At 41.6% G+C, this 27,121-nt stretch overlaps 1 protein-coding gene and 1 pseudogene across 2 annotated transcripts; one reads left to right on the top strand and one right to left on the bottom strand.

The window, feature by feature from the left end:
- Positions 1-2,138: 2,138 nt before the first annotated feature.
- LOC113933394 lies at positions 2,139-2,617 on the bottom strand (annotated as a pseudogene).
- A 2,626-nt stretch (positions 2,618-5,243) lies between these two features.
- Positions 5,244-16,285, top strand: LOC113933181 (zinc finger protein 501-like). 2 transcript variants are annotated; one of them, XM_027613033.1, is made up of 6 exons: positions 5,244-5,400; positions 5,620-5,729; positions 7,464-7,630; positions 7,913-8,010; positions 10,507-10,636; positions 14,195-16,285. In XM_027613033.1, the coding sequence occupies exons 3-6, from the start codon at positions 7,597-7,599 to the stop codon at positions 15,406-15,408; spliced, it is 1,476 nt and encodes a 491-aa protein (XP_027468834.1). In that variant the 5' UTR covers positions 5,244-5,400; positions 5,620-5,729; positions 7,464-7,596; the 3' UTR covers positions 15,409-16,285. The 2 variants fall into 2 exon arrangements, with proteins under 2 accessions (XP_027468834.1, XP_027468833.1); XM_027613032.1 differs by having other exon boundaries at positions 5,244-5,729.
- Positions 16,286-27,121: the final 10,836 nt, after the last annotated feature.

Below are 27,121 nucleotides of genomic sequence, written 5' to 3'. Positions count from 1 at the left end.
TGGAGAAAAAGACGTTAAGGGGTTTGTACAACAGGAGGATAAAATGGAAGCACTTGATCCTCCCAATATAATAACAACTAATAACAGCTGATATTTATTACATGCTTTTTTAAAAAGTAATCTCTAGGGCCAACGTGGGGCTTGAACTCACAACTCCAAGATCAAGAGTCACATGCTTTACAGACTGAGCCAGACAGGCACCCCAAAATGCTTCTTGTTCTATTTAGTCTTCACGATAATCCATAAGGTAGGTACAATTATTATGTCCATTTCACAGATAAAACTGTAACTCAGAAAGACTAAATCATTCATCCAGGGGCACACACCATTAGGATTTGGAACTGGAATTTAAACCATGGAATCAGACTTAGCAACTGAGGGCTTAACCATTATTGTACACCTGTCTGAAAGACTAATAGCAGTTTACTGAGAAGGCAGAAGAGGTATGGTAAAAAAAAAAAAGTCACAGAAATCATGGCCCTGGTTGGGACCCAATTGGAGGAAGAAAATGATCAGCTGGGGAAAGTTTGAATACACCAAAAAAAAAAAAAAAAAAGTAAACAGGAGAACTGCTGACAAAAATCACCAACTTAAACCTCAAATGGGAGAAGAAAGTCAGGCTCAAATTCAACTCCTAGGGTACAGTATATGAACTTGATTCAACAAATTCAACAAAGCTGATCCAAGGGTTTGGAGCTTCAACAAAATCAGAGGTTGTAAAGCAGTGGAGAAAGACTTCTTCACGCTCAAGGCCATACATCATTCCCAACCTGCTCAAGTAGCTAAAAGATTCAATAGTTAATACGAACAAATATGACGACCTCAGCTCTCATTAAGGGGAGAATTCCATCACCATATAAATAGTGCTCAGATAAACAAGATGAGTCAAAGAGAATCCATCAAAGCAAGTATTTTATATAAAGAGTAGGCCCTGGAAGATCTGTTTATCTTCAAAGATGACTAAATTGAGTTCTTTTTATGCTCGACTAGGAGTTTGGACCAGCCCTCCCATGAAGAACAACTAGATAAGCTAAATAAAATAAAACAAACAGATGGTTGAAGGCATCAGAGAGCCACCCAGGCAATGAAAATTTGCAGAGACCAGATCAAGACGAGGCAAAAGAGGTGAGCTCTACATTTGAGTCCCCTCTTCTCACTAAGATAATTGCTGATTACAAAAGCAAAAGTGGTAGTTTACAGGTTGAAAACACTGAAAAGCTACAAGCTCTCTGGGTGGGGGGACAACAATCAGAGTCCAAGGCCCACCGTGGAGGAGGAGCCCCGATGAACACCACATGCTTCCACTAGGAGCACTGAGGGGCTGGAGCATAACTGGGTGAATTAGAAATAGACCAGACAGCTGCAGGATGGAAGTCCAGCTTAAACCCTGATTGCCTATTTCTATTCTATTACCTTATATCTATTACCTGCCTATGCCTATTCTATTACCTTATTTTTACCATTTCACTTTAAATTTCTGATTTATTGACTATCACTGGGTATGGTGTCTTCAGTGATATTTTAGTTCTACATAGTTCATGTTTTCCCATATATAATGTCACTTACTAACTGCCTTTTTTTTTTTTTTTATCCTTAGTCTTAAGTTTTATTTTAAGGGATCATCTTCATTTTCTTTTGTAACCAGCTTAGAAGATAGCCACCCATTTGGTCAGATTTATTTATTCCTCAGTAGTTGAAGCATTTAAGATGACAGTTTTTACTCTAAATCCTTAATGATATTATATATGCTATACTTGAGAATGTTTTGCTTTCTCCTGGAGAAAAAAAGCCCAAACATAAATCCTTAGATTATCCATCTACTAGTCTTGCAGCACAATCTTTTTTAAGATTTTATTTATTTATTTGACAGAGAGAGACACAGCGAGAGAGGGAACACAAGCAGGGGGATTGGGAGAGGGAGAAGCTGACTTCCCGCCGAGCAGGGAGCCCGATGCGGGGCTCGATCCCAGGACCCTGGGATCATGACCTGAGCCGAAGGCAGACGCTTAACGACTGAGCCACCCAGGCGCCCTTCCTGCAGCACAATCTTAATAAGAAAGTTTTACTGATAACTGGACAATTTATTCATTATGGCAGGGATATAACAAGAGTGGTTGTAAAGTGGCCAGTTGTGTAAGTCAGGAGCTATGATCCTTGATCCACTGCTCAATCCACTTCAATATCTAATTGATATTATCCTCTAGATCTTCTCTGGGCAGTTGATGTACTATTTCTTCCTTGTAGGATGCTAATGCTTCTTCATAAAGAACTTGAAAAATTTCACACTGAACAGTGTCTTTTAGTTTCTTTTCATTATAACCCCTTGTTTCAAGTCTTTTGTACAATACACTGTTATCTGCTTGCAGCACAAAAACTATATGAAACCAGCGTTCAGGGAAGAAATCACAAACATGGTAATCAACAATAGCTCCACCCTCGCTCATTTGGTTTTCTAATTCATCAACTACTCTCCATCACTGCCATCATGTAACTGCCCTTCTTGAGCTATATCACCCACATTAATGTATTTCAGTCCTGATCTTGATGCAAGTTCTTTGCCTAGCATGGTTTTTCCAACCCCTGGTGTACCGGTGAGCATGATGTTCGGAAGCAACATGGTCCTCACCGCGCTGGCTCCGGGTGTCACTAACTGCTTTTTAAGAACACAGTTTCCAGGGGGTCCTGGGTGGCTCAGTCAAGCATCTGCCTTCAGCCTGGGTCATGATCCCGGGGTCCTGGGATCGAGCCCAGCATCGGGCTCCCTGCTCCGCGGGAAGACTGCTTCTCCCTCTCCCACTCCCCCTGCTTGTGTTCCCTCTCTCGCTGTGTCTCTCTGTCAAATAAATAATAAAATATTTTTTAAAAAACCCACACAGTTTCCAGAATTTATCTAGCTTATTTCAAGTATTATTTGCTCTTGTTTATTTTTGAATGGATTATGCTTTCATTACTTTCTTCCGCTTAGATTCCTTAAATTTTTTGTTTTGTTTCCCCAGTCTAAAATATTTAGTCAGTTTCTTTATTTTTTCGCTTTCTTTTCTAATAATGAAAATATTTAAAGTGATATTACTTTTCCCTGAACATTTCTTTGGGCTTTTCTTCATGAGTGTTGATATGGTAGTCTCATATTTTAAAATCATCAAATAGAAACACATTCCTAAGATCTATTCATTTTAGGAGTAAAATGACCAAAAAGAAGTCTGAATCTAGAGTATGTGAACACTGAAACTCATTTTATTTTTTTTTTTTTTTTTTTTTTTTTTTAAAGATTTTATTTATTTATTTGAGAGAGAGAGAATGAGAGCACGAGAGGGAAGAGGGTCAGAGGGAGAAGCAGACTCCCTGCTGAGCAGGGAGCCCGATGTGGGACTCGATCCCGGGACTCCAGGATCATGACCTGAGCCGAAGGCAGTCGCTTAACCAACTGAGCCACCCAGGCGCCCCTGAAACTCATTTTAACAACATGAACAATGCTACACTCTAAATATCGAGTCAAATTTACCCTAAAAAGATTGAACACTTATTTTAAAATTATAATTTGCTTGTTCTAATAATGCAAATAAGTGAAAAGAAGGAAAATGTATAGGTCTATTTTATGATTATAAATCAATGAAATTTGTAATAATAATATGTCAACTTATATACAGAAAAATTAAGACCTCAACTACTGAGAAATTTAAAGTTACCATTTTAGGGGTGCCTGGGTGGCTCAGTAGTTAAGCGTCTGCCTTTGGCTCAGGTCATGATCTCAGGGTCCTGGGATCGAGCCCCATATCAGGCTCCTTGCTCAGCAGGAAGCCTGCTTCTCCCTCTCCCACTCCCCCTGCTTGTGTTCCTGCTCTCGCTGTGTCTCTGTCAAATAAATAAATAAAATCTTAAAAAAAAATAAAGTTACCATTTTAGTAATAAGAGAAAACATGAATAGAAATTATGGCAACTCTTAAGTATGCTCCACTATCGTCTCTCGGGTTTTCTTCTGTTGATACCCATTCTGGCATGCCTGTGTACTGGCGCAAGTATGATGACTACACACTGGAGGCACCTGGCCAACAACAATTGGAAGGTACTTCTGGATATCAGAGATATGAAAATGCAAAAAAACCTGATTCCAACAAGTTAGAATCAGGGTAAACAGCAAAGTCTGCTTTTCATGAAAATACAGGGACAACCACTCCTGGTTTCTGAGTAGCTGGTAAATTGTGTGTCCCCTGCCTGTGATTTTCAGATTCAAGCTGAGAAGTGACTTCAGTCATAGTCTATTGACTCTCTTTCTAAGTCTTTATGCATAGTAGTGTTGTGGGTATCTACACAGCACACGACAGAAAGATGTGTTAATGTAGTCATCCTTATTACAGTTTTGCAGTTTCATTAGTATATTTTATTTTATTTCTTTAATTAAAAAACATTTTTTTTTAAGTAGGCTCCATGCCCAGGCTGGAGCCCAATGCTGAGCTTGAAACCAGGACCCTGAGATCAAGACCTGGGCTGAGATCCAGATGCTCAACCAACTGAGCCACCCAAGTGCCCCTATGCAGGGTTTTATAAACTGTGCTAAGGAGTTTATGTCTTATTCCAGGGCACAGGGAAGTCACTGAAGGGTTCTGAGGAGAGTGACATAAACAGATTTAATTTTTCAACGTTCATCTCGGCTGTCTTGAATAGCATGGATTAAGAAAGGCAGGATTAGCTGTGGAGAGACTATTCAGGTGACTTTGGTCATCTGAACTGGAATGACAATTGATTTCTTCTGGTTTTTGAAGTGAAGAACTGGAGTGTTTCTGCACAGAGGAAAGGAGTATCTTTCATCCGGTCGCCCTTTGGCTCATGGAGAGCGTCCCTTCTAGCACCAATGTTCATAAACTCCAGGTTGCCTCTTTCTCACATCTGACTTTTCCTTGTGAACTCATTCTGTATCATGTTTTTTCTTTATATCTCGTGGTTCAGGACAATGGCTTCGCAACCCTGCTTATGGTTTTTATCAGCCAGAATGCTTTCAACAAAATCACTAGCACTCAGTTTACAGATTTGGGGCTTTATTGTAAGAATGAGAAATGCTAAGGAAAAGACTTTGTGTAACAGACCCCCAACCACCACCAATCAATAATCAGACACTGAAAATATTTGCAGCTTTTAATTTTTTGTTATTTTTATGATTATTATTATAAGATTTTACTTCTTTGAGAGAAAGAAATGAGAGAGCGAGCGAGCACGAGCGGGGAGGGAGGGGCCAAGGGAGAGGGAGAAGCCGACTCCCCGGCTGAGGCGGAAGCCCGATGTGGGGCTCCATCCCAGGACCCTGGATTAGGACCTGAGCCGAAGGCAGATCCATAACCAATTGAGTCACCCAGCTTTTATACGACAGCTTGTCGTCTTATTCAGAAAGGAGACCTATCAGATGAGGTATTATCTCCATCTTAAGGATGGTACTGAAGGCATGCAGTTCTCTCCACTGGCTCTGCAGACGCCCCCTCCCCCCGCCCAGGACCGGCACCGATGTCCCCGAGCCCTCTGGGAAGTGGAGTCCTTCCGCCGGGACCCCCGACCTGGCGCGGTCGCCTCCAAGTGCGCAGATGCGACTCCAGACGGAGCCTCGGGCTCGAGCCTTTTGTTTCCCCGCAGCTCCGGGAGTCCGGAAAGCGACTCCGTCCGCCCGTGTCCCGTCTTTCCCTGAGCGCAGCCCGGCGGGGACCCGCCCTGTGGCCGAAGCCGAGACGGCAGCGCGTCTAGGGGTAAGAGAAAGCTGGGCCCGAGGCGCGGGTCTCTACGACCCGCCGGTCCAAGCGCGCGGCTCCAGTGCCCGAGCCAGGCTCTCAGGTTGCCGCCCCGGGGGTTGGGGGAAGGGCTGGGCCCTGCCCACGCGTCCCGGGCTCACTCCCCAGCGCTCTGCGTTCTCCTCCCGCTTCCCTGACTGGGAGGCGAGCCGGGTTTGTGGGTTTAGCTCTGAGCGAGGAGGCGTCCCGGAAGCGCGGTTGCCGCTAAGCTCTCTGGGAAGTGGAGTCCGGGAGCTTGGAGGAGGCGTGGCCGACAGGGGGATTCTGGGAGCGGGAGTGCAGAGGCGGGAGAGCTTGAGCGCCTCCGGTCGGTTTCGGCCTTAAGTCTTGCCACGCTACCAAGAGCCTTAAGGTTCTGAGCTTGGGGGACACAAGGAAAAAAATGGTGTCCGTGTCTCACTCATTACTCCTCCGTGATTTGCGCTATCAGAGTTTTGGGGCCTGCCTGTACTTTGCAGCCAATGCAAGGGGTTGAATCTTGTCTCTCTCTCACACACACACAGCCTGGAATGCCAGGATTTGGTCAGGGGCAAGGAAGAGCTTTGTTGCCATGCAGTTTGCAAACCTGGGAAATGCAGCCTTTGGCTACAAACCAAGAGTACACTCCAAAGGGGAAGGATCAGGCTCGGGGTTAAATAGGCACAAACCACAAGTTTCAGGTGCCTAGTGACAAGCAGGATACAGTTAGTAAGTTATTGCTGGTGGCAGTTTCAGGATGTGGCAGCCATTCAACAGGATGTGCTGCAGGCATCTTTTTTTTCTTTCCTTGCAAATTCTGTTGAATTTTGTGCCAGTTTGTCACCTTAGGCTGTACTGACTGGTTTTGTTCCTCATGGTCATTCAGCCTGATTAAAAGTTTAGTTTTTCTCCCTTGACAGGTGGGAAGCCATTTTGTCTGTCAGTTATTAACTGTCTAATTACTGAAATCTTTTGTTCTCACTCTGACCATGCAAGGGAATCCCTGTCTGTACATTTTCAGGGTCCTTAAAAAAGAGCAGGTGGGGGACGCCTGGGTGGCTCAGTCGGTTGGGCATCTGCCTTCGGCTCAGGTCATGATCCCAGTGCCCTGGGATTGAGTCCCGCATCGGGCTCCTTGCTCAGCGGGGAGCCTGCTTCTCCCTCTGCCTGCGGCTCCCCCTGCTTGTACCCTTGCTCACTCTCTCGCCCACGCTCTCTCTCTCTAACAAATAAATAAAATCTTAAAAAAAAAAAAAAGCAGGTGGGGAATCAACTGTATAAGGGCCCCATCTGTCAACTGCCTGTCTTTGTGAATAGTAAGGATGAACCAACTGTGGGAGTCTTGTTTATAGTTACTGCTGCCATAATCACAGGCCATAATCACAGGCCACTTAATCATATGGCCAGTTGTGTGCTTTAGGGTCTTACGGGAGTTTTGCACAGTCTGGAACCAAGTGGGAGGCTCACAGTTCCCTGCCCTGATTCTCTCCTGGTTTTGTCCTGTTGTGGCATGTGACTGATCTCAGTACTCTAGAGAATGGTCTTCCAGCTGTGGAGATTAATTTAGCCTAAATAATAAAGGTTTTAAGCAAAGAAGAATTACTTCTGAGGCCCTTGGACTTAAATGCATAGGAATAAGACTCCTAGGAGTAGAGAGAGAGAGAGGGAGATGCCCCAGGGAGCAGGAACCAATTCCAGAGGATGGCGAGCCTAACCTCAAAAATCTCTCTCCAGAGCTTCAGAGTAGAGTTGAATGATTTACACAAAGAAGCAAATGTATTGCTGAAAAGTTCATATTTATCTCATCTGAAACTGTGAATAAGAAGGAAGTCATAGCAATAACAGGACAAAGAAAGAGAAGCTGATCATGGATTATCTGACCATTGAAGCTGAGGAAGAAGGTAAGAATTATAGAAATAGCCGTGGAAGAGAGAATATTCCATTTTGCTTGCTTTTGTGATAAAAGGTCACGCTTTTCCACTCCCTGTTAGGGAGGAACGAATTGTGGGTCTACAAGTTTAGATTTCTGGGCAGTGCACTTTCACTTTATCGTCTTACTCTATCCTCATCCCATCTTTTTGAGTTAAGTTGAGTAGGCCTTGAGTATATAATTTAGCTGGCTTGTGATAGCTTTTGTCTCGGTGAATAGAGTGTACCTCTTTCATGGCTTTTTTCCTCCCCAGTCCTTCCAGCCATTACTACGGAGGATGCTTCTCTGCCCCAAAAACAGAACACAGAAGAAATGGAACCTACTGTCGAGCTCCTTCCTGTTGAGTTCCAGGCAAGTTTAAGTTCCCTCCTCTAAAATCTTAGCTTGGCATTCACAGTGTGTCGTTTCCTTTTTTCATCTTGCTTCAGAGGTCTACAGCAATCCCAACTAGAGAACTGAACCAAAGTAATTTTTCCTTGAAAGTCTGGGGAAAGCTCAGGCTCGAGCCTTGAATTTGGGAGTAATCTGTGTGAACGGTATTTTAAGCCACGAAACTGTGATCACTAAGGGAATAGAAAAGAGATGAAATTTTATTACTGAGTCCTATAGCTCTTCAACTCTTAATGGTCAGGGAGATGAAGAGGAACCAGCAAAGGAGACTGAGAAGATGTGTGGCCAGTGAGGTAGGGGGAAGTCAAAAGTGTGGCATCCTGGGGGCGCCTGGGTGGCTCAGTCGTTAAGTGTCTGCATTCGGCTCAGGTCATGATCCCAGAGTCCTGGGATCGAGCCCCGCATCGGGCTCCTTGCTTTGCAGGGAAGCCTGCTTCTCCCTCTCCCACTCCCCCTGCTTGTGTTCCCTCTCTCGCTCTGTCTCTCTCTGTTAAATAAATAAATAAAATCTTAAAAAAAAAAAAAGTGTGGCATCCTGGTAACCAGTTGGAGAAAGTGTTTCAAGGAGCAGGGAGTGATCCACTGTGCTAAACGCTGCTGCTAAGTCAAGTAAGATGAGGGCTGAGAATTAACCATTGGATTTAAAAATATGAAGATCACTGGTGACTGCCAAGAGCAATTGCACGGAACGGTAGGAATGAAAGCCTGATTAGAAAGGATTCAGGAGAGAATAGGAAACAAATTGGTGGCAGGGACTACGGACAACTATTTTAGAGAGTTATGCTAAAGGAGAGGACAGAAATAGGGTGATAGTGAGAAGAAAGACAAAAGAAGGTTCGTTTTTTGTTTTTTTTGTGGGGTTTTTTTGAGGATTTTTTTTTTTTAATATGGATGAAATAACAGATTGCTTATAGGTATGTAAGAATGGATGGAGAAGAGGTCTAATGACTGAGTTCAGGGGAACTCTATCATTTAGAGCCACTTTTCAAACATTATCTTATTATTATTATTTTTTAAAGATTTTATTTATTTATTTGAGAGAGAGAATGAGATAGAGAGAGCATGAGGGGGGGGAGGGTCAGAGGGAGAAGCAGACTCCCTGCTAAGCAGGGAGCCCGATGTGGGACTTGATCCCGGGATTCCAGGATCATGACCTGAGCCAAATGCAGTTGCTTAACCAACTGAGCCACCCAGGTGCCCCAAACATTATTTATTTTAAACAAAAAATCATGTTAGGGATGATGCCTATTTCACAGTAAAACTAAGGCTCACAGGGGCACCTGGCTGGCTCAGTCAGTGGAGCATGTGACTCTTGATCTCAGGGTTGTTAAGTTCAAGTTCCACATTGGGTACAGAGATTACTTAAAAATAAAATCATAAAAAAAAAAAAACCCCGAACCAAAAACTGAGGCTCACAGTAACTTGCTCAGAATCATAAGGTAGTTGAACCCTAATCAGAACCCAGGTATGTCTCATCCTAAATCCTATGCCTCTTAACCACTGTAGTCTTTTTTTTTTTTAAGATTTATTTATTTTAGAGAGAGAGACAGCATGAGCAGGGGGAGGGGCAGAGGGAGAGGGAGAGAGAGAATCTCAAGCAGACTTCATGCCAAGTACGGAGCCCAATGTGGGGCTTGATCTTAAGACCCTGAGATCATGACTTGAGCTGAAACCAAGAGTCAGATGCTTAACTGACTGTGCCACCCAGGTGTCCCTTAACCACTGTATTCTATTGGCTGACTTTCTCACAAAGTATTCTCTGGTTAATTATGGTCAACAAAATACACCCACATGACTGTCAATATAACATAGAATATGAAGAACAGTTGATTATTTTCAGTTTACAATCAGTAAATCCACTCATTCAGAACAATAGTTATTAAAGGATAACTAAATAAATCTAAAAGTCATAGCCCTGAGTACAGAGAAAGAAGAAGCCTCTGTTAGAACAGGATGGCTGTCTATGTACAATTAGAATATCAAGCAGAATTTCTATAAAATCTCCGAATATCCCAGGAATCAGTATAAATTACATGCCTGAGACTTATCCCACCTACAACTGAGTATAATTAGTAAGTAACATTTAGTTGTCATTCAGTGGTTAATTTATATTAGATTTACTTAGTAAACTATGTAAGAGACAGAAAAATATAGTTATGAGTATAGCTTTGGAGTCAGACTGCCTGGGTCCAAATCTCAGAGCTGATCCTCACATCTGTAAATAATGTTAATAATAGTACTTACTTCATATAGTTATCATTGCAAGAGGTAGCTCAAAGGACTTAGCACATAGAAAATATAAATGTTAGCTATTATTATTTTCCTTAACATGGACTAATACTTAGAAATTTTAGACTGTTCCATTAAAATAAAGGTTTAACCTTCAGATTAAAAAATACTTCCTCTTCTAGATTGTTCCCCTCCCTAAGTCCTGTAAGAATGTGCTTTTTCTTCTAGGAATTGGTGACAGTCAAGGATGAGGAAATGGATTTCGCTCATGTGGAAGAAGAAGAACAGCTGAATTCTGCCCAAAGGTACATGGGCATGGATATGAAAGTGGAGAATTGTGGGAGCCTGGTATTCTGGGGTAAGGAAGTTATTTTGTAATGCAAACTGCTTACTGGGACATAAATTCCTCTATAACTAATGGCATCTAAAATGCCATAGTTTTGCTTCAGATCCACAGAGCGTTAATCCCCTAGGAGATCCCTGATCACTCTGGGCTCAGAATTGGCTTCTTTTCTCTTTTGGCAAGTAAAAGTTCACTGTCTCTGGTATTGAAAAAGGACAGCTTCATTACGTTGGTTTTAAGATTTCTAAAGCTATAGTAATCAAAACAGTGTGGTACTGGTGAAAGGAAGATGTAAATCAATGGAACAGAACAGACGGTCCAGAAATAGACCCACACATATATGGTCAATTAATTTCTGACAAAGATGCAAAAATCAGTTCAATGCTAAAAAGGAGAATCTTTTCAATAAATGGTACTGGAACGAACAATTGGACATCCATATGCCAAAAGAAAATCCATACCTCCCACCATACACAGTTACTTTCAATGGATCACAGATCTAAGTATAAAACCTAGAGGGACCATTAGAGACAGTCTTTGTGACCTTTTGTAAGGGAAAATTTTATTAGATATGATATCAAAAGCTCAATCCAGTAAAGCCATCTGGGTCTTGGGTTTGCTTTATTGGAAGGTTTTTAACCTTGAATCCTGGTCTCTTGCTAGATGTAGGACCATTCAGATGATCTGTTTCTTCTTGAGTGAGCTCTGGTAATGATTTATCATCTTTCATTCCTGATACCTGTATCTTCTCTTTTTAATTTTATTGGTCTTCTTAAGAGTTTAATAGTTTTATTGATCTTTTCAAAGAACTGGCTTGATTTCATTGATTCCTTCTGTTTTCTGTTTTCAATTTTATTCACTGATGCTCTTATTTTTATTATTTTTTCCCCTTTGCTACCTTTAGGTCTAATTTTCTCTCCTTCCTTTAGTTTCTTAAGGTAGAAGCCTAATCACTGGTATACGATCTTTCTTCTCTTTTAGTGTGAACATTTAATGCTATAAATTTTCTTGTAAGGACTGCTTTGGCTGCATTCCACAATTTTAATATGTGGTGTTTTCATTTCCGTGGTTCAAAATAACTTCTATTTTCACTTGTGACTTCCTCCTTGACTCATGGGTTATTTACAGATTTCCAAATTTTAGATGATTTTCAATAAAATTTGTTTTCAATTTTGTGGTTTGGTTCTGTGTGGTCAGAGATACTTTGTATGATTTCAGTTCTTTTAAATTTCTGAGATTTGTTGTATAACCCGTAATAGAGTCTTGATGTTCCATGTGATAGAACATCACGTGAGACTCCAATAGAATCTCAAGTTCCATGTGAACTTGAAAATAAATTTAATTAGGTCAGGTAGGTTGAGAGTATTTAGGTCTTCTATATCCTTACTGATTTCCTGTCTACTGGCTTCTACTGATTACTGACAGAGGAGTGTTGAATTTTCCAATTATAATTGTGGTATTGTCTATTTCTCCTTTTAGTTTTATCAGTTTTTGCTTAATGTACCCGAAACTCTTTTGTTAGATGCATACACATAACAAATTATCTTCTTGGTGAATTGACCCCTTTATCATTTAATAATGTCCCTCTTTAACCTTGGTAATATTTCTTGTTTCGAATTTTATTTTGTAGGATAGTAATATAGCCATTCTGGCTTCCTGTTTGCATATTTTTTCCATTTATAAAAACCTATTTAAAGTAAGTTTCTTGTGGACAGTATATAATTGGGTCTATTTTTTTAATTAATTTATTTATTTGAGAGAGAGAATGAGCAGGGGGAGGGGCAGAGGGAGAGGGAAAAGCAGACTCTCTGCTGAGCACAGAGTCTGATGTGGGAATCAATCCCAGGACCTTGGGATCACGACCTGAGCTGAAGGCAGAAGCGTAACTGATTGAGCCACCCAGGCGCCCCTGTCACCAGTTCTTTTACAGAACAAAGACAAACTGTGAGGAGAAAGAGGATAATCAGGTGAAATTATGTGATGTAATTGAGATGTTATCACTACATCAGCAATCATATTATATGAATACATCAAATTACCGTGTTGTGTACCTTCAATTTACACAGTGTTATATGTGAAATATATTTCAATTTTTCTAAAAAAGCAATTAATACCGTGGCCTGGATGAGGTCTTTAATGGAGACAGTGTTGTGCGGGATGGGGAGGGGCAAAAAAGGAGATCTTAGACTGAATACCAAGAAGCATCAACATTAAAAAGAAACAGTAAAAGCCCCAAGCAAAGAGAGATCAGGAGTAAAACCTGGACAGCTTAGAATCACAGGATTATATCCGAATAAAGTTGGGGGGTGTTGTTGGAGGGAGGCGTGGTCACCACTGTCAAGTGCTGTTGAGAGGCCAAGCTAAAGAATGAAAAGAATCCACTGGGGGCGCCTGGGTGGCTCAGTCGGTTAAGCGTCTGCCTTCGGCTCAGGTCATGATCCCAGGGTCCTGGGATCGAGCCCCACATTGGGCTCCCTGCTCAGCGGGGAGCCTGCTTCTCCCTCTGCCTCTGCCTGCCTGCCTGCCTACTTGTGCCCTCTCTCTCTGTCAAATAAATAAATAAAATCTTAAAAAAAAAAAAACGATTCCACTGGATTTGGGTGACATATAAATGCTTAGTAACTTCAGTGAGAGCAGTTGCAACTGAGTAGTAGGGAGAGAAGCCAGACTGCAGCAAGTACAGGAGCAAGGATGTGATGGGAAAATGTACAAGAGCTTTTTGAGAAATTTGGGTGTGACCAAAAAATAAGGAAGAAAGGAAGGAGGGAGAAAGAGAAGGAAGGGAGGAAGGGAAGGAGGAAGAAAGGAAGAGAAGAAGGAAGGGAAGAAGGAGAGAAGGAAGGAAAGGAGGGGGCAGTGGTTAGTAGAAACAAAATCATATTTAAAGTGTATGGTAAAAAAAAATAAAGTGTATCGTGAACATGAAAAAAATCTGTGCTTTTAAAAAGGGACTGGAGTGGGGCGCCTGGGTGGTTCAGTTGGTTAAGCATCTGACTCTTGATTTCAGCTCAGATCATGATCTCAGGGTCGTGAGACTGAGCCCCCTCATCGAGCCTGCTTAAGATTCTCCCTCTCCCTCTGCCCCGTCCCCCCCCTCCCCTGCTCTCTCTCTCAAAAAAAAAAGGGGGGGGGGACCAGAGGGAACTATTTAAAAAGTCAAAAAGTGGTTATTCCCAGGTGATTATTAGAAGTGATTTTTTTTTTGTCTTGTACTTTTTCAAAACTGCCCAATCTCAACTTGTGTTTTAATCTTTCTACCCTTCCTCAGATATTTTATATTAACATTTATTCTCATCCTGCTGGCTTACCCTCCTTCCTGACTTGTCTGCTCAGTTTTCCATTCTCTTAGGTAGAGCCTCCCCATCGTCCTCTTATTGTGCCTTGTATTAGCCATTTTCCCATCTCTGTTAGTCCCTGAAACTTCCTCTGCCATTGCCAGGAAGCGCTTTCTGAAAACATTCTAAAAACATGTTTAAGAAGCATCATTTTTATTTTCTTTTCCTCTTGCCAAGTCAGCCGTTTTTTTCTCTCAACACAGAGAACACAAACACTTGTACTTTTTATTTATTTCAGATTCCGAATCTATACCTGAAACTAAAGAATCCTTTTCAAAGCAGAGACTTTATGAAGAAGTGTCACCTGAAAGAGAGCTGATAATGGAGAGACTTAAAAAGGATGAGTCCTGGGACTCCAGACTGATAGAAGCCTGGCAATGTGAAGGCACATTAGAAAGGCAGCAAGGAAATCAGAAGAAAGATTTAAGGCAAGTCATAATTAAAAGCAAGAAAAACCCTGTGGAGGATTGTAGTGAAACTGGGGAGAGTTCAAACCCAATTCAACATCGCAACATTTACTCAGTGAAAAAGCCTTGGAAGTGCAATGAATGTGGGAAGTCCTTCAGTTACTATTCAGCCTTTATCCTACATCAGAGAATTCATACTGGAGAGAAGCCTTATGTATGTAATGAGTGTGGAAAGGCCTTTAGTCGGAGCTCATCACTTATTCAGCATCAGAGGATTCACACTGGAGAGAAACCCTATGAGTGTAACGAATGTGGGAAGGCTTTCAGTCATCGGTCAGCCCTCATCCAACATCACATCATTCATACTGGAGAAAAGCCCTATGAGTGTAATGAATGTGGGAAGGCCTTCAACCAAAGCACATACCTTATTCAACATCACAGAATCCATACTGGAGAGAAACCCTATAAATGCAAGGTATGTGGGAAAGCTTTCAATGACACCTCATCCCTTATTAAACATCAAAGGGTTCACACTGGAGAAAAACCCTATGGATGTACAGAGTGTGGGAAAGCCTTTAGTGACAGGTCGGGCCTGACCCAACATCAGAGAACTCATACAGGGGAAAAGCCATATGAATGCAGTGAATGTGGGAAAGCTTTCAGTTACTGTTCAGCTCTTATACAGCATCAAGGAACCCATACTGGGGAGAAACCTTACAAATGTAATGAATGTGGGAAAGCCTTCAGTGACCGCTCAGCTCTTGTAAGACATCAGAGAATTCATACCGGAGAGAAACCTTACAAATGTAAAGAATGCAAGAAAGCCTTCAGCCAGAGCTCATCTCTTACAAAGCATCTGAGAACTCATACTGGAGAGAAACCGTATAAATGCAATGACTGTGACAAAGCCTTCAGCCAGAGTTCATCTCTTATTCAACACCAGAAAACCCATACGGGAGAAAAACACTACAAGTGTAAGAAATGTGAGAAAACCTTTAGTGTGCGTTCAGCCTTTCATCAACACAAAGAAATTCATGATGGATAGAATGTAGTAAATTCATGAAATAATTATGTAGTCTCGGGGCACCCAGGTGGCTCAATTGGTAGAGCATGCAACTCTTGATCTGGGGTTGTGAGTTCAGGCCCCATGTTGGGCATAGAGTTTACTTAAAAAAAAAAAGAAAAGAAAAAAATATTCTCTCCTGATTGTGTAGACCTGTTCTAAGTATTACAGGGTATATTACAGAAACACGAGGCTGTGTCATGCAAAAAATAGCTCTCTTCCTTGAAAGGTTATTAAGTATGGGAAGAGGGCAAGAGGTACAGTCTCAAACCTCAAAAAGCTGAAGTAGTGAGGAAAAATCCTAGAGAAACACAGAAGGAGAAAGTCTGGTTTAGTCAGAGAAACAGACTCAGAAGCTAGCATCTGATATCATAGAAAAACTAATCAGAGGAGCAGACTGAACAGTACTTGAGGCTGATGGCTGTCTAAATAGTAGTTTTAATCTGAAGCCAAGTGGGGAGGATTAGGATCCCAAAGAGGAAAATCACCAGAAAGTGTCTCTAGAGAAAAAAAAAAAAAAAAATCTAAGCCCAGGAAATCCTCCTTTTTCTTTGTCCCTACACTCCACGTGTTCACTTGCACATTTGCAAACATTTACACTAGTGCTTATTAACCCTGGATGTACACTGAAATCATCTGAGGAGCTTTAAAAAAAAAAAAAATACCTGGCTCCCAGCCCCAGAGATTCAGATTAAATTTGGACTACGGTATAGCCTGGGCATCAGGAATTTAAAAACTCCTCAGGTATGGGGCGCCTGGGTGGCTCAGTCGTTAAGCGTCTGCCTTCGACTCAGGTCATGATCCCAGGGTCCTGGGATCGAGCCCCATGTCGGGCTCCCCGCTCCGCGGGAGGCCTGCTTCTCCCTCTCCCACTCCCCCTGCTTGTGTTCCCTCTCTTGCTGTGTCTCTCTCTGTCGAATAAATAAAATCTTTAAAAATAAATAAATAAAAAATAAAAACTCCTCAGGTAGTTCCAATATGCAGCCAAGATTAAGAACCACTGATTTAGGCTCTTTCTGCACAAGGATCAACTCAATAAGGTAGGAGAAGTACAGGCATCTGAAAGGATAATAACAATCTATATCAGCTCTCAAGAGTTCTTTGTGTCTTGTTTCTGCCTTTTCTTTCTGTTGCTAATTATATGTCATCTTTTTTTTGTTTTGTTTTGTTTTACCTGACTTTGGATTCTTTTGTTTGGACCTTTTTTGTTTTCTCTGACTTTGTGTGAATTGAGCTGCCTGATACTTTCTGCTCTGGCCCTCACCCTTGCTAAATGTGCTCCTTTAAGCCTGGTTACAGCTTTCTCAATCACTTCTACCTATGAGGATCATATATTGTGCTTGCTACCCATGGCCCAATGGCGGCAAATATTAACTGTAAGAAACAAGAGGAGGACCTACAGACAGAAGTCAGGAGAGACAGAGTGACTAGAAGGGAACTTGAAAGAGTTAGAATTTTTTTTTAAAGATTTTATTTATTTGAGAGAGAGTGAGAGAGAGCTAGCACTAGCTGGGGCAGGAGCAGAGGGAGCGGAAAAGCAGACTCCTAGCTGAGCAGGGAGCCCTACTTTGATCCCGGGATCCTGGGATCATGACCTGAGCCAAAGGCAGATGCTCAACTGACTGAGCCACCCAGGCACCCCAAATAGTTAAACTTTTGACTCCAATTGTATTGTTGGTATCTTAGAATTTCCTGAAATTATAATAAAATTCAGTTGTGTGCACAAATTAATACTGAACTTCGGGCGCCTGGGTGGCTCAGTTGGTTAGGCGACTGCCTTCGGCTCAGGTCATGATCCTGGAGTCCCGGGATCGAGTCCCACATCGGGCTCCCTGCTCAGCGGGGAGTCTGCTTCTCCTTCTGACCCTCTTCCCTCTCGTGCTCTCTATCTCTCATTCTCTCTCTCTCAAATAAATAAAATCTTAAAAAAAAAATTAATACTGAACTTCAAGGGATGTAGGTGGGAGGAAGGGTAGATAAAAAATGTTTCTACATTTAATATGAAAAAGAATAATAACGCTAAGGAGATTATGAGAAATTACAGATGATACTGTAATCCATATAGAATATCCATTAAATGATAATGCAAGAAGAGGAACTAAATTACATGTTAAAAAATGTTTAATCCAAAAGAAGGCAGGAAAGGAGAAAGAGAGGCATGGATGGGACAAATCCTAAACAGGTAGCAAAATGGTAGACCTAAGTTCAACCATACCAGTAATTACATTAAATGTAAAAGAAACACTCCAAATAAAACTCAAAGATTACAAGACTGAATAAAGAAGCATGACCCACGGGGCGTCTGGGTGGCTCAGTCATTAAGTGTCTGCCTTCGGCTCAGGTTATGATCCCGGGGCCCTGGGATTGAGCCCCACATCGGGCTCCCTGCTTGTCAGGAAGCCTGCTTCTCCCCTCTCCCACTCCCCCTGCTTGTATTCCTGCTCTCACTATGTCCTTGTCAAATAAATAAATAAAATATTTTTTAAAAAAAGCATCACCCAACTATATGTAAAAGAGGCACATGTTAAATACAGAAACATAGGCTGAAAGTTCAAAAGATTAAAAAAAAAAAGATAAAGAGACAGTGAAAACACGAATCATAAGAAAGCTGGAGTGGACATATTAATATCAGATCAAATAGAATTCAAGAAGAAGGGTATCATCATAGATACAGAAGGACATTTTGTAATGTTGAAATGGTCAATTCGTCAAGGTTAGAAATTCTTATAATGTGTAACTGGGTTACAAATATGACATGTTAATATTATAAATAAGATTTATAATTTTAAGTTATTAATATATTATGTGCCTCACATCAGGGCTTCCAAAATCACAAGGTAAAAACTGACAGAACTAAAGTTTTAAAAAGAACAATCCACAATTTTATAATTAGAAATTTTAACACTCCAGGGGCACCTGGCTGGCTCAGTTGATTGAGCGTCTGACTCTTGGTTTTGGCTCAGGTCATGGTCTCATGGGTCATGAGATTGAGCCCTGCATCAGGCTCCGTGTTCAGCAGGAAATGTGCTTGAGGATTCTTTCCCTCTGCCCCCCACCCCATGCTTGCACTCTCACGTGCTCTCTTTCTAAAATAAATGGATGAGTCTACAAAAAATTTACTAACCCATTCTCAGCAGATGCTAGAACATGTACACAAAAAAATATTAAAGATCTAGAAAAGCTGAACAGCACTACCATCTTGAATTGATTGGCATATATAGAATACTTTATAGAATGCACATGGAACACACAACTTCAGAGTGCACGTTCCCTTCAAGTGCACATGGAATGTTCACCAAGTTAGGTTATACGCTGGGCCTTAAAGCAAGGCTCAATAAATTCAAAGGACTGAGACTATTCTCTACTACATTTAATGAAAGTACAGATCAATAAAATAAGATAGGAAATCCCTAAATATTTGGAAATTAAATGCCATACCTCTAATTAACCCAAGTAAAAAATTTTAAAGGAAAATGGGTTGAAATAATATATAATACTCTTTGACTAGTGGGATTAATCTAGATACCACTAACAGGTAATGGGGGAAGAAGCCTCAACTTCCTAGTAATTAAGGGAAAATACCATTAAATAACTGAAGAGAGAAGAAGAAATAAAATAGACATTGAAAAACATTTTTTGACTAATAATAATGAAGATGCAACATATCCAAACTTGTGGGATAAAACTAAAGCAATGTATAGAGAGAAATCTCTTACATTAAACTACCTAACATTAGAAAAGAAGGTTGAAAATCCATCATTCCAATTTCCATTGGAAGACAAAGTGGAAGCAAATTAAACACAAAGTAAAAGGAAATACATAAGAAAGAGCAGAAATTGGGCACCTAGGTGGCTCAGTCCATTAAGCATCTGCCTTCAACTCAGGTCATGATGCCAAGGTTCTGGGATCGGGCCCTGAGTCAGGCTTCCTGCTCAGCGGGGAGTCTGTCTCTACCTCTGCCCCTCCCTCACCACTTGCACTCTTTCTCTCTCAAATAAATAAAATCTTAAAAAAAATTAAGAGGAGAAATTTTAAAATACAAAGCAGATACACAATATAGAGCATCAACAGAGGCAAAGATTGGTACTTTGTGTATGGCGGCTTTTACAAAACAAAACAAAACAAAACTGAAAGAACATGCAAGAAAATTACATGTGGGGGTTGGAGGGAATGAAGTGAACGGAGCAGGGCAGAGTGCCGCCCTTCACTGTATTTTGTTTTGACTTTTGAGCCACTCAAAAGAATTTTTTTTGAAGATTTTATTACTTTGGAGAGAGAGCATGAGCAGTGGGGAGGACCAGACGGAGGGAGAGGGAGAGGGAATAAGTCTCAAACAGATTCCACACGGAAAGCAGAGCCACGCGGGGCTTGATCCCAGCATCCTGAGATCACGACCTGAGCCAAAACCAAGAGTCAGACACCAAACCGACTGAGCCACCCAGGCCCCCCTCCAAAAATTTTAATACCCATCCAGTGCTATTCAAAGCCATATCAGATACTGAGGCAAAAAGAAACATATGTATCCCTATATACACTTACCAAAATATCTTACCATGTTTTGAACCAGATTGGAAGAGTTAATACAAGCTCCATAATTTAAAAGAATGACTATGGGGCAGGCACCTGGCTGGCTCAGTCAAGAGAGCATGTGACTCTTGATTTCTGGTTTTGTAAGTTCAAGCCCCTTGCTGGGCATAAGATTTACTTAAAAAAATAAAAATTAAAAAAATGACTACATACCAAGTCCACATTGCCCAGTCTATTTGCACACCATTGTCAACCTGTAGAAACTGGGATGTGATGGCTTCATGGCCCAGGAACCAGAAGCTGGAATAGTTTATTTCCTTTGAGCTTCTTTTTGGTGTTTTCCCATGGCTCTCAATTCATTCTCATGACTCTTAGAAAATTTTCACTTCTTGGGGCGCCTGGGTGGCTCAGTTGGTTAGGCGACTGCCTTCGGCTCAGGTCATGATCCTGGAGTCCTGGGATCGAGTCCCACATCCGGCTTTCTGCTCGGCGGGGAGTCTGCTTCTCCCTCTGACCCTCTTCCCTCTCGTGCTATCTCTCATTCTCTCTCTCTCAAATAAATGATAAAATAAAATCTTTGGAGATAACATCCAAGTGCACAAAAACCCTGGGTTGTAAAACAAGCAAACCACAGCTTGTCTTATTTAAGATCTTGATATTTTGTTTTTCATCGATTTTTTGCATTAATTGTTTTAAAGTTTTTATTTATTTATTTGAGAGAGAGAGAACGAGAGAGCACATGAGAGGAGGGAGGGTTAGAGGGAGAAGCAGACTCCCTGCGGAGCAGGGAGCCCGATGCGGGACTCGATCTAGGGACTCCAGGATCATGACCTGAGCCGAAGGCAGTCACTCAACCAACTGAGCCACCCAGGTGCCCATTGTTTTATTTTTTTTAAGATTTTATTTATTTATTTGACAGAGACACAGCGAGAGAGGGAACACAAGCAGGGGGAGTGGGAGAGGGAGAAGCAGGCTTCCTGCCAAGCAGGGAGCCCGATGCAGGGCTCAATCCTAGAACCCTGGGACCATGACCTGAGCAGAAGGCAGACGCTTAATGACTGAGCCACCCAGGTGCCCCAAGAAATGAAAATTTTCTAAGAGTCATGAGAATGAACTGAGAGCCATGGGAAAACACCAAAAAGAAGTTAAAAGGAAATAAACTATTCTACAAGAGAACAAGATATTGATGAACAGGAAGATGTTCAAGCCAGCAAGAGCCTAGAATCTTCACATATTTGCTGAAAGGAGCTGAATAATGAATCACTTAAATGATTTAATCTGAGTCTAGTCCCCCTCAAGAAATGATATTACTGTACATTACCACATACACTTCACATGTATACATATTCGTTGTGTATAGTGTTCATACAAAATCATGTATACTGTACTTCTGGGGTAAGGTAAAGGATTTTACAGGAATAATTTTGAAGTCATTTCCTTTAGCTTACCATCTAATTTCAGAACATACCCTCCACCTAAGATGTATTTTCACAATAAATAGAATATTTGGGGAATAAGATAATGGGTTTGACTGGATCATGACAGAAAAGGCATGACTCATATTGAGAGGATCCTGAACATTAGGATAAGAAATGGGGGTGGGGGAGCACCTGGGTGGCTCAGCTGGTTAAGCATCTGCCTTCTGCTCAGGTCATGATCCCAGGGTCCCTGAGATGTGAGCCCCACATCGGGCTCTCTGCTCAGTGGGGAGTCTGCTTCTCCTTCTACCTCTACCCCTCCCCCTGCTCATGCGCTCACACTGTCTCTCTTTTGCTCTCCCTCAAATAAATAAGTAAATAAATAAATAAAATGCTTTGACGAGCTGCCTTCAATTAACACTTAAAAAAAATAGGGACTTTATGGGGTGCCTGGGTGGCTCAGATGGTTAAGTGTCTGCCTTTGGCTAGGGTCATGATCCCAGGGTCCTGGGATCGAGCCCTGCATCGGGCTCCCTGCTTGGAGGGGGGCCTGCTTCTCCCTCTCCCTCTACTGTTCCCCCTGCTTGTGCTCTCTCGCTCTCTCTGTCAAATAAAATAAAATCTTTAAAAAAAATAGGGGCTTTATTTTGGGGCCTAACTTACCTAATGACTTTTTTTTCCTAAGCAGAGGGATGACAATGGTGACGTATCATAGAGTAGAACACCAGTTGCTCAGAATTTCTGGGGACATAGCTATTCCAAATTTATAAAAGCATAATTGTTTCAGTTTCAACATCTTCTGGGTGCATTTTTTGGCTTTTTTTCCAATATGTGAATTAATAATACAATATTACAATTCACCATCTCGAAATGGTGGTAATTTGCCAAAAAATAAAATGGTCCAAATGATCAGAACATATGCATTACTGAGCAGGACAGCTATGAAGTTACTGCAATTGTTCATTGTGATATACCCTATCTTGTCCATATCATGTGGGCAGAGCCATTGTGACATTATCTGTTGGTCACATTCAGCTTTCAGATTTACTATCTCCTTGCTCCATATGCCATAGGAAATCTTTCTTAAATTATTTCGATCCCATGATATTCTTTAATTGGTGATTATTAAAAAAATCCTTTTATATTTTTTAAAATTAAGTTTCTTTATTCACTTATTTAAGTCATCTCTACACTCAACATGGGGCTCAAACTCATGGCCCCAAGATGAAGAGTTGCACGCTCTTCTGACCGAGCCAGCTGGGCACCCTGAAAAAAATCCTCTTAGAAAAATACTTTTATTTGGCTACTTTCCGTATTTAAATTCCCACATTTATTTATTTTTTTAAAAGATTTTTGTTTATTTATTCATGAGAGAGAGAGAAAGAGAGGCAGAGGGAGAAGCAGGCTCCCAAGGAGCAGGGAGCCCAATGCGGGACTGGATCCCAGACCCTGGGATCATGACCTGAGCCGAAGGCAGATGCTTAACCATCTGAGCCACCCAGGCGCCCCTAAATTCCCACATTTAAAGTAAATAAATCTTCTGTATTTTTTTTCCCTTTTAAGTAGGATCCATGTCCAGCATGGAGCTCAACATGGGGCTTGAACTCATAATCCTGAGATCAAGACCTGAGCTGAGATCAACAGTTGGACGCTTAACTGATTGAACCACTCAGGTGCCTCTAAATCTTTTGTATTCTTGATAGTCCAGGGATGGATTGACCAATTTACAGAGAAATTGCAGCTTAAGAAAAAAACAGAGCATTTATGAAATGAATGAAAGTGCTCCAAGCAGCTAACACAGCTATGCACTAAAAGTCATCTGTTGATTGGAAACAACTGATTCCACATTGTTTCTACTGCGCTATAGCAATGCCTCTCCCTCCTTGACAACTGGACAGGTAGCTAATGTGTCCTATCCCTTCCTCCCACAGACCTGCCCAAGAGGAATGTGGTGGTCCTAATCTCGAGTGGAGAGGGAGGATGTTTCCAGGGCTGTTCCGGTTTCTCACAAGATCTAAAACAGTGAGGGCGGGTGTATGGAGGGCAGAAGAAGTGAGCATGTTGTTGGGTTTGGGCCGCTTCACACCATGTTCTGATTTTCTACCAGAAGAAAGTTCACTTAGGAAACAAACAATAATGACTTAATAGGTTATCAATTTTTTGACTACTTTTGTCAACTTATGTAGAGTTGTGTGTGCCTAGGCCCTTAGACTTGTACCAGTTTTACATTATTATGTTGTCAATTCTTAAATGTGTTCCCAAATAATAAATGAAGCTTCAATCAAGCATTCAAATCAAATATTTGCATGACGTCTAATTTGAATCACGTTTTGACTGGTTTAAATTTAACTGTAATTTGAGACTATCCTTGACTTTGTGCCACCTCCAAATCTATTACCCTCTTTAACCAAGACTTAGCTGTATTTAAAAGATTAATGTGGCACCAGGATTTAGGGTAAAACATGTGAGTGAAAACGAAGAAGCAAGCAGATAAATAAAGAAGCAACTGTAATACATCAGGGGCAACTAAAGTCAGAGTTACCACAGTAACATAGTTGAGGAACAAGTATGAAATAAATTACACATGAATTATGGGCAGAACTTGTGGAAGCTTAGAGATAGAAGATTCAAGATAACTTTGATGTTCTAATCTTAGGTACACAAGGTACCATTGAGGCAAACAGGGAAGTTAGGTTAGGATGTCAACTTTGAAGGGATAGACAAATAAATGGAAAAGTCTTGACAAGCGTTGTGGGATAAAGAGAAGGGAATCTATGACCCCACAACAAAGCAGGAAACTAGATGGTTAACTTGGGATACCACTATTGCAAGTCAAACTCTCCTATTCGGTGGTTGTCTTTACACTCCAAGGAAGGTTCAACCCCCAGTTCTAACTCAGAAAGCTATTCTATTTCTATCACCTAAATCAATTTACATCCTAAGAGTCTTCTGAGTGTACTGCATAGAGCAGAGGTCCTCACGTCTTAGCAGGCATATGGATCACCCACAGTGCTGAGAAAAAATTCACTCTCCTGGGCCTCTCCTCCAGAGATTCTGATCCAGCAGATTTAGCTTGGGACTGGTGGATCTGCATTGTAACACGTGTCTGATAATTCTGATGCAGATGACTGACTACAACTTGTAAAACACTGTTGAAAATTCTACAAATGTGTGAACACAAAAGGAAAGAAATGGTTTTCCAATGCAAAATCATCTCACGTCTCAAGACCATTTGCATAGAGAAGCTAGGATTCTGAAGCTCTATTTCCACCCATCCTTAGAGTTCTTAGGCCCTATCTTCTAAACTGGTTGTCCCTCAACGTTTGCCTTTACGCTTGGGAATTAAACTCTAAGAGGTGTATTCTAGTTGAACCTAGATTACACTGCCCCCTCCTCAGAGAAGTTTAGGGAGAAATTATTTCCAAGGGCTGAGAATTGCCCCACCTTTATATAAAAAGTAAACTGGAGAAAACAATTTACACGTCTGTTATGATTTGATATAGAAAAATCATCATAGATGTCAGAAAGTCTAACTGTAAGAATAGGCTTCAGTATTCCTTCTATATGCTTCTGTCAGAATTCATTTCTGATTTCTGAGCATATAAATGACACTCTAACAGACTTCAGTCAAGGTTCTAGCAGGGGAGATCAGAAACTGTAACAAATAATTATTAGATGAAAAATAAAAGTGTTCATCACTTAGGAAAAAAAGACTAATTAGCATGGACACTGGAGAAGTCAAATTCTGCACAAAAAATGGAGCATCTAAAAGGATAGATCATGAGTGCTTTGGTACAGACTTACAGTATTTATACTGCTATCTGCAGCATTACTCACACTCTTTAAGACCTGAGTTCTTGGGGGCGCCTGGGTGGCTCAATGTGTTGGACATCTGCCTTTGGCTCAGGTCATGATCCCAGGTTCCTGGGATTGAGCCCCACATCGGGTTTCCTGCTCAGCAGGGAGCCTGCTTCTCCCTCTCCCTCTGCTGCTCCCACTACTTGTTCTCTCTCTCTGTAAAATAAATAAAATCTTAAAAAAAAAAAAAAGACCTAAGTTCTTGGCATAATGGAAGTAGGCCCTCTAAACATGGGGCACATGAAAAAAAAAATGGGGCAAGTGCACAGGACGGAGACATCCAACCCTGGCAGGTGAGAAACTCAACAATCAGGCTTCCAAGAATTACTCAATACTAGAAGGTATCTGTTCTCCTTCCAGCATGCCTGTGGGATGCTGCTGTTATCCCCTCTGGTTTGAAGAGTGTTATTATAGAACTGTAATAGCAAAATTAGCCTGAATCCTCACAAGATGGTAGCAAGTAAGTCAGTTCCCTCTTCTGGTCTGTCAAGTTCAACGATACACCACTCCTGGATGGATAGGAGTCAGTAAATAGTCTTCCCCGCCAGGCACTTACTTGATGGTGCCAGAAATGAATGGGGGTGAAACTAGGAGAATAATCCCATCATCCAGGACCAAGAGGTCCTCTTATTGGATAGAAATATACATGATTCAGCTTTCAGTCTCCTGTAGAGAACAACCTAGGGGTACATGAAATAGCTTGGCCTTTTGCTTTGGAGAATGCAGGCTTTTGGAAAATTGCTCTTTCTGTGATGTTAGTCCAGGTCTTCCAAGAAGCACATCCCAAGATGGGATGAAACATGCAAACATTTTATCAGGAGGCATGCCTGTGAGAAAGGAAATGGGGTGGGGGTAGTCTCAAAGCTGGGGAGAGCCCAAGATGCAAGAGCCTTCACACGCACGTGAAGGAGAGGGGAGAGGTCAGTGGAAGCATTATGCGGCCCTGCAGTTTAAGGAAAACTCAGCAAAGTCCTAGGGGAATCTCGAGCCAATAGCAGGTGCAAAGAGTCCCATACCTTCCAGGGCCAGTCTGCCTTAGCATCGACCTGCATTCAGTCAGTGCCCAGGAGCAGCACCTAGGAGGCATGTGGTGAGGCAGTTAGGACCTCGAGCCAATTGTTTCTGCAGCAAAGGTTCATAAGGCCATCTTCATGGCCACTATGTGAGGCTTAAGAGAATATCCCAATGGAGATATTAGTTTGTGGGGCGCCTGGCTGGCCCGGTCGGTAGAGTGTGCAACTCTTGATCTCAGGATCGTGAGTTCAAGCCCCACGTTGGGTGGAGAGATTACTTAAGTAAATAAACTTTAAAAAGAGCGTTAATTTGTTAAAATATGATGACAGAGTGCATGGAAAAATACATAGGACAAATGACTATCAATTTAGGTAAGGCCATAGCCTCTAGCCCATAATGGATTTTCATTGCTAAGAAAGCTTCATGGTATAGAATTATTGACCTATCTCATGCAGTTCTAGACAACATTCCTCAAATGATGTATTTTCTTTAAAAACACACTGCAACTTGGCAGAACTGTGTTTTGGATCCAGGCATGTTTTCAGTGTGTTTGATGTCATATGTTTTAGAGAAAATACATAATCTCTACTTATCCCAGTTAAACTCCATTCTTGTTCTCTAATTCCAGGAATGAGTGAGGGCAGTGGGGTTATGAATGGTAAGAAGGAGGAATATAATTCTTGCCATCATGGCCCTTAGTAGCAAGTGACATAATAATTCTGCAGATTAGGACTCTAGGCTACCCTGGGAGTCTGCTGACGGTTCTGCTCTCTGCAGTGGGAGGTCCAGAAGCAGGAACACATGGATTCCCACCGGTTTGCTGGTTGTGCCAGCAGGCTGACCATAGAGGTATATGCATGGCGGTCCTCAGAAAGAGG

The sequence above is a fragment of the Zalophus californianus genome, chromosome 10 (genome assembly GCF_009762305.2).
Source record: "Zalophus californianus isolate mZalCal1 chromosome 10, mZalCal1.pri.v2, whole genome shotgun sequence".
NCBI lineage: Eukaryota > Metazoa > Chordata > Mammalia > Carnivora > Otariidae > Zalophus > Zalophus californianus.
Note: the sequence above shows the minus strand (reverse complement) of the source record. Positions and strands in the feature narration are given on the sequence as shown.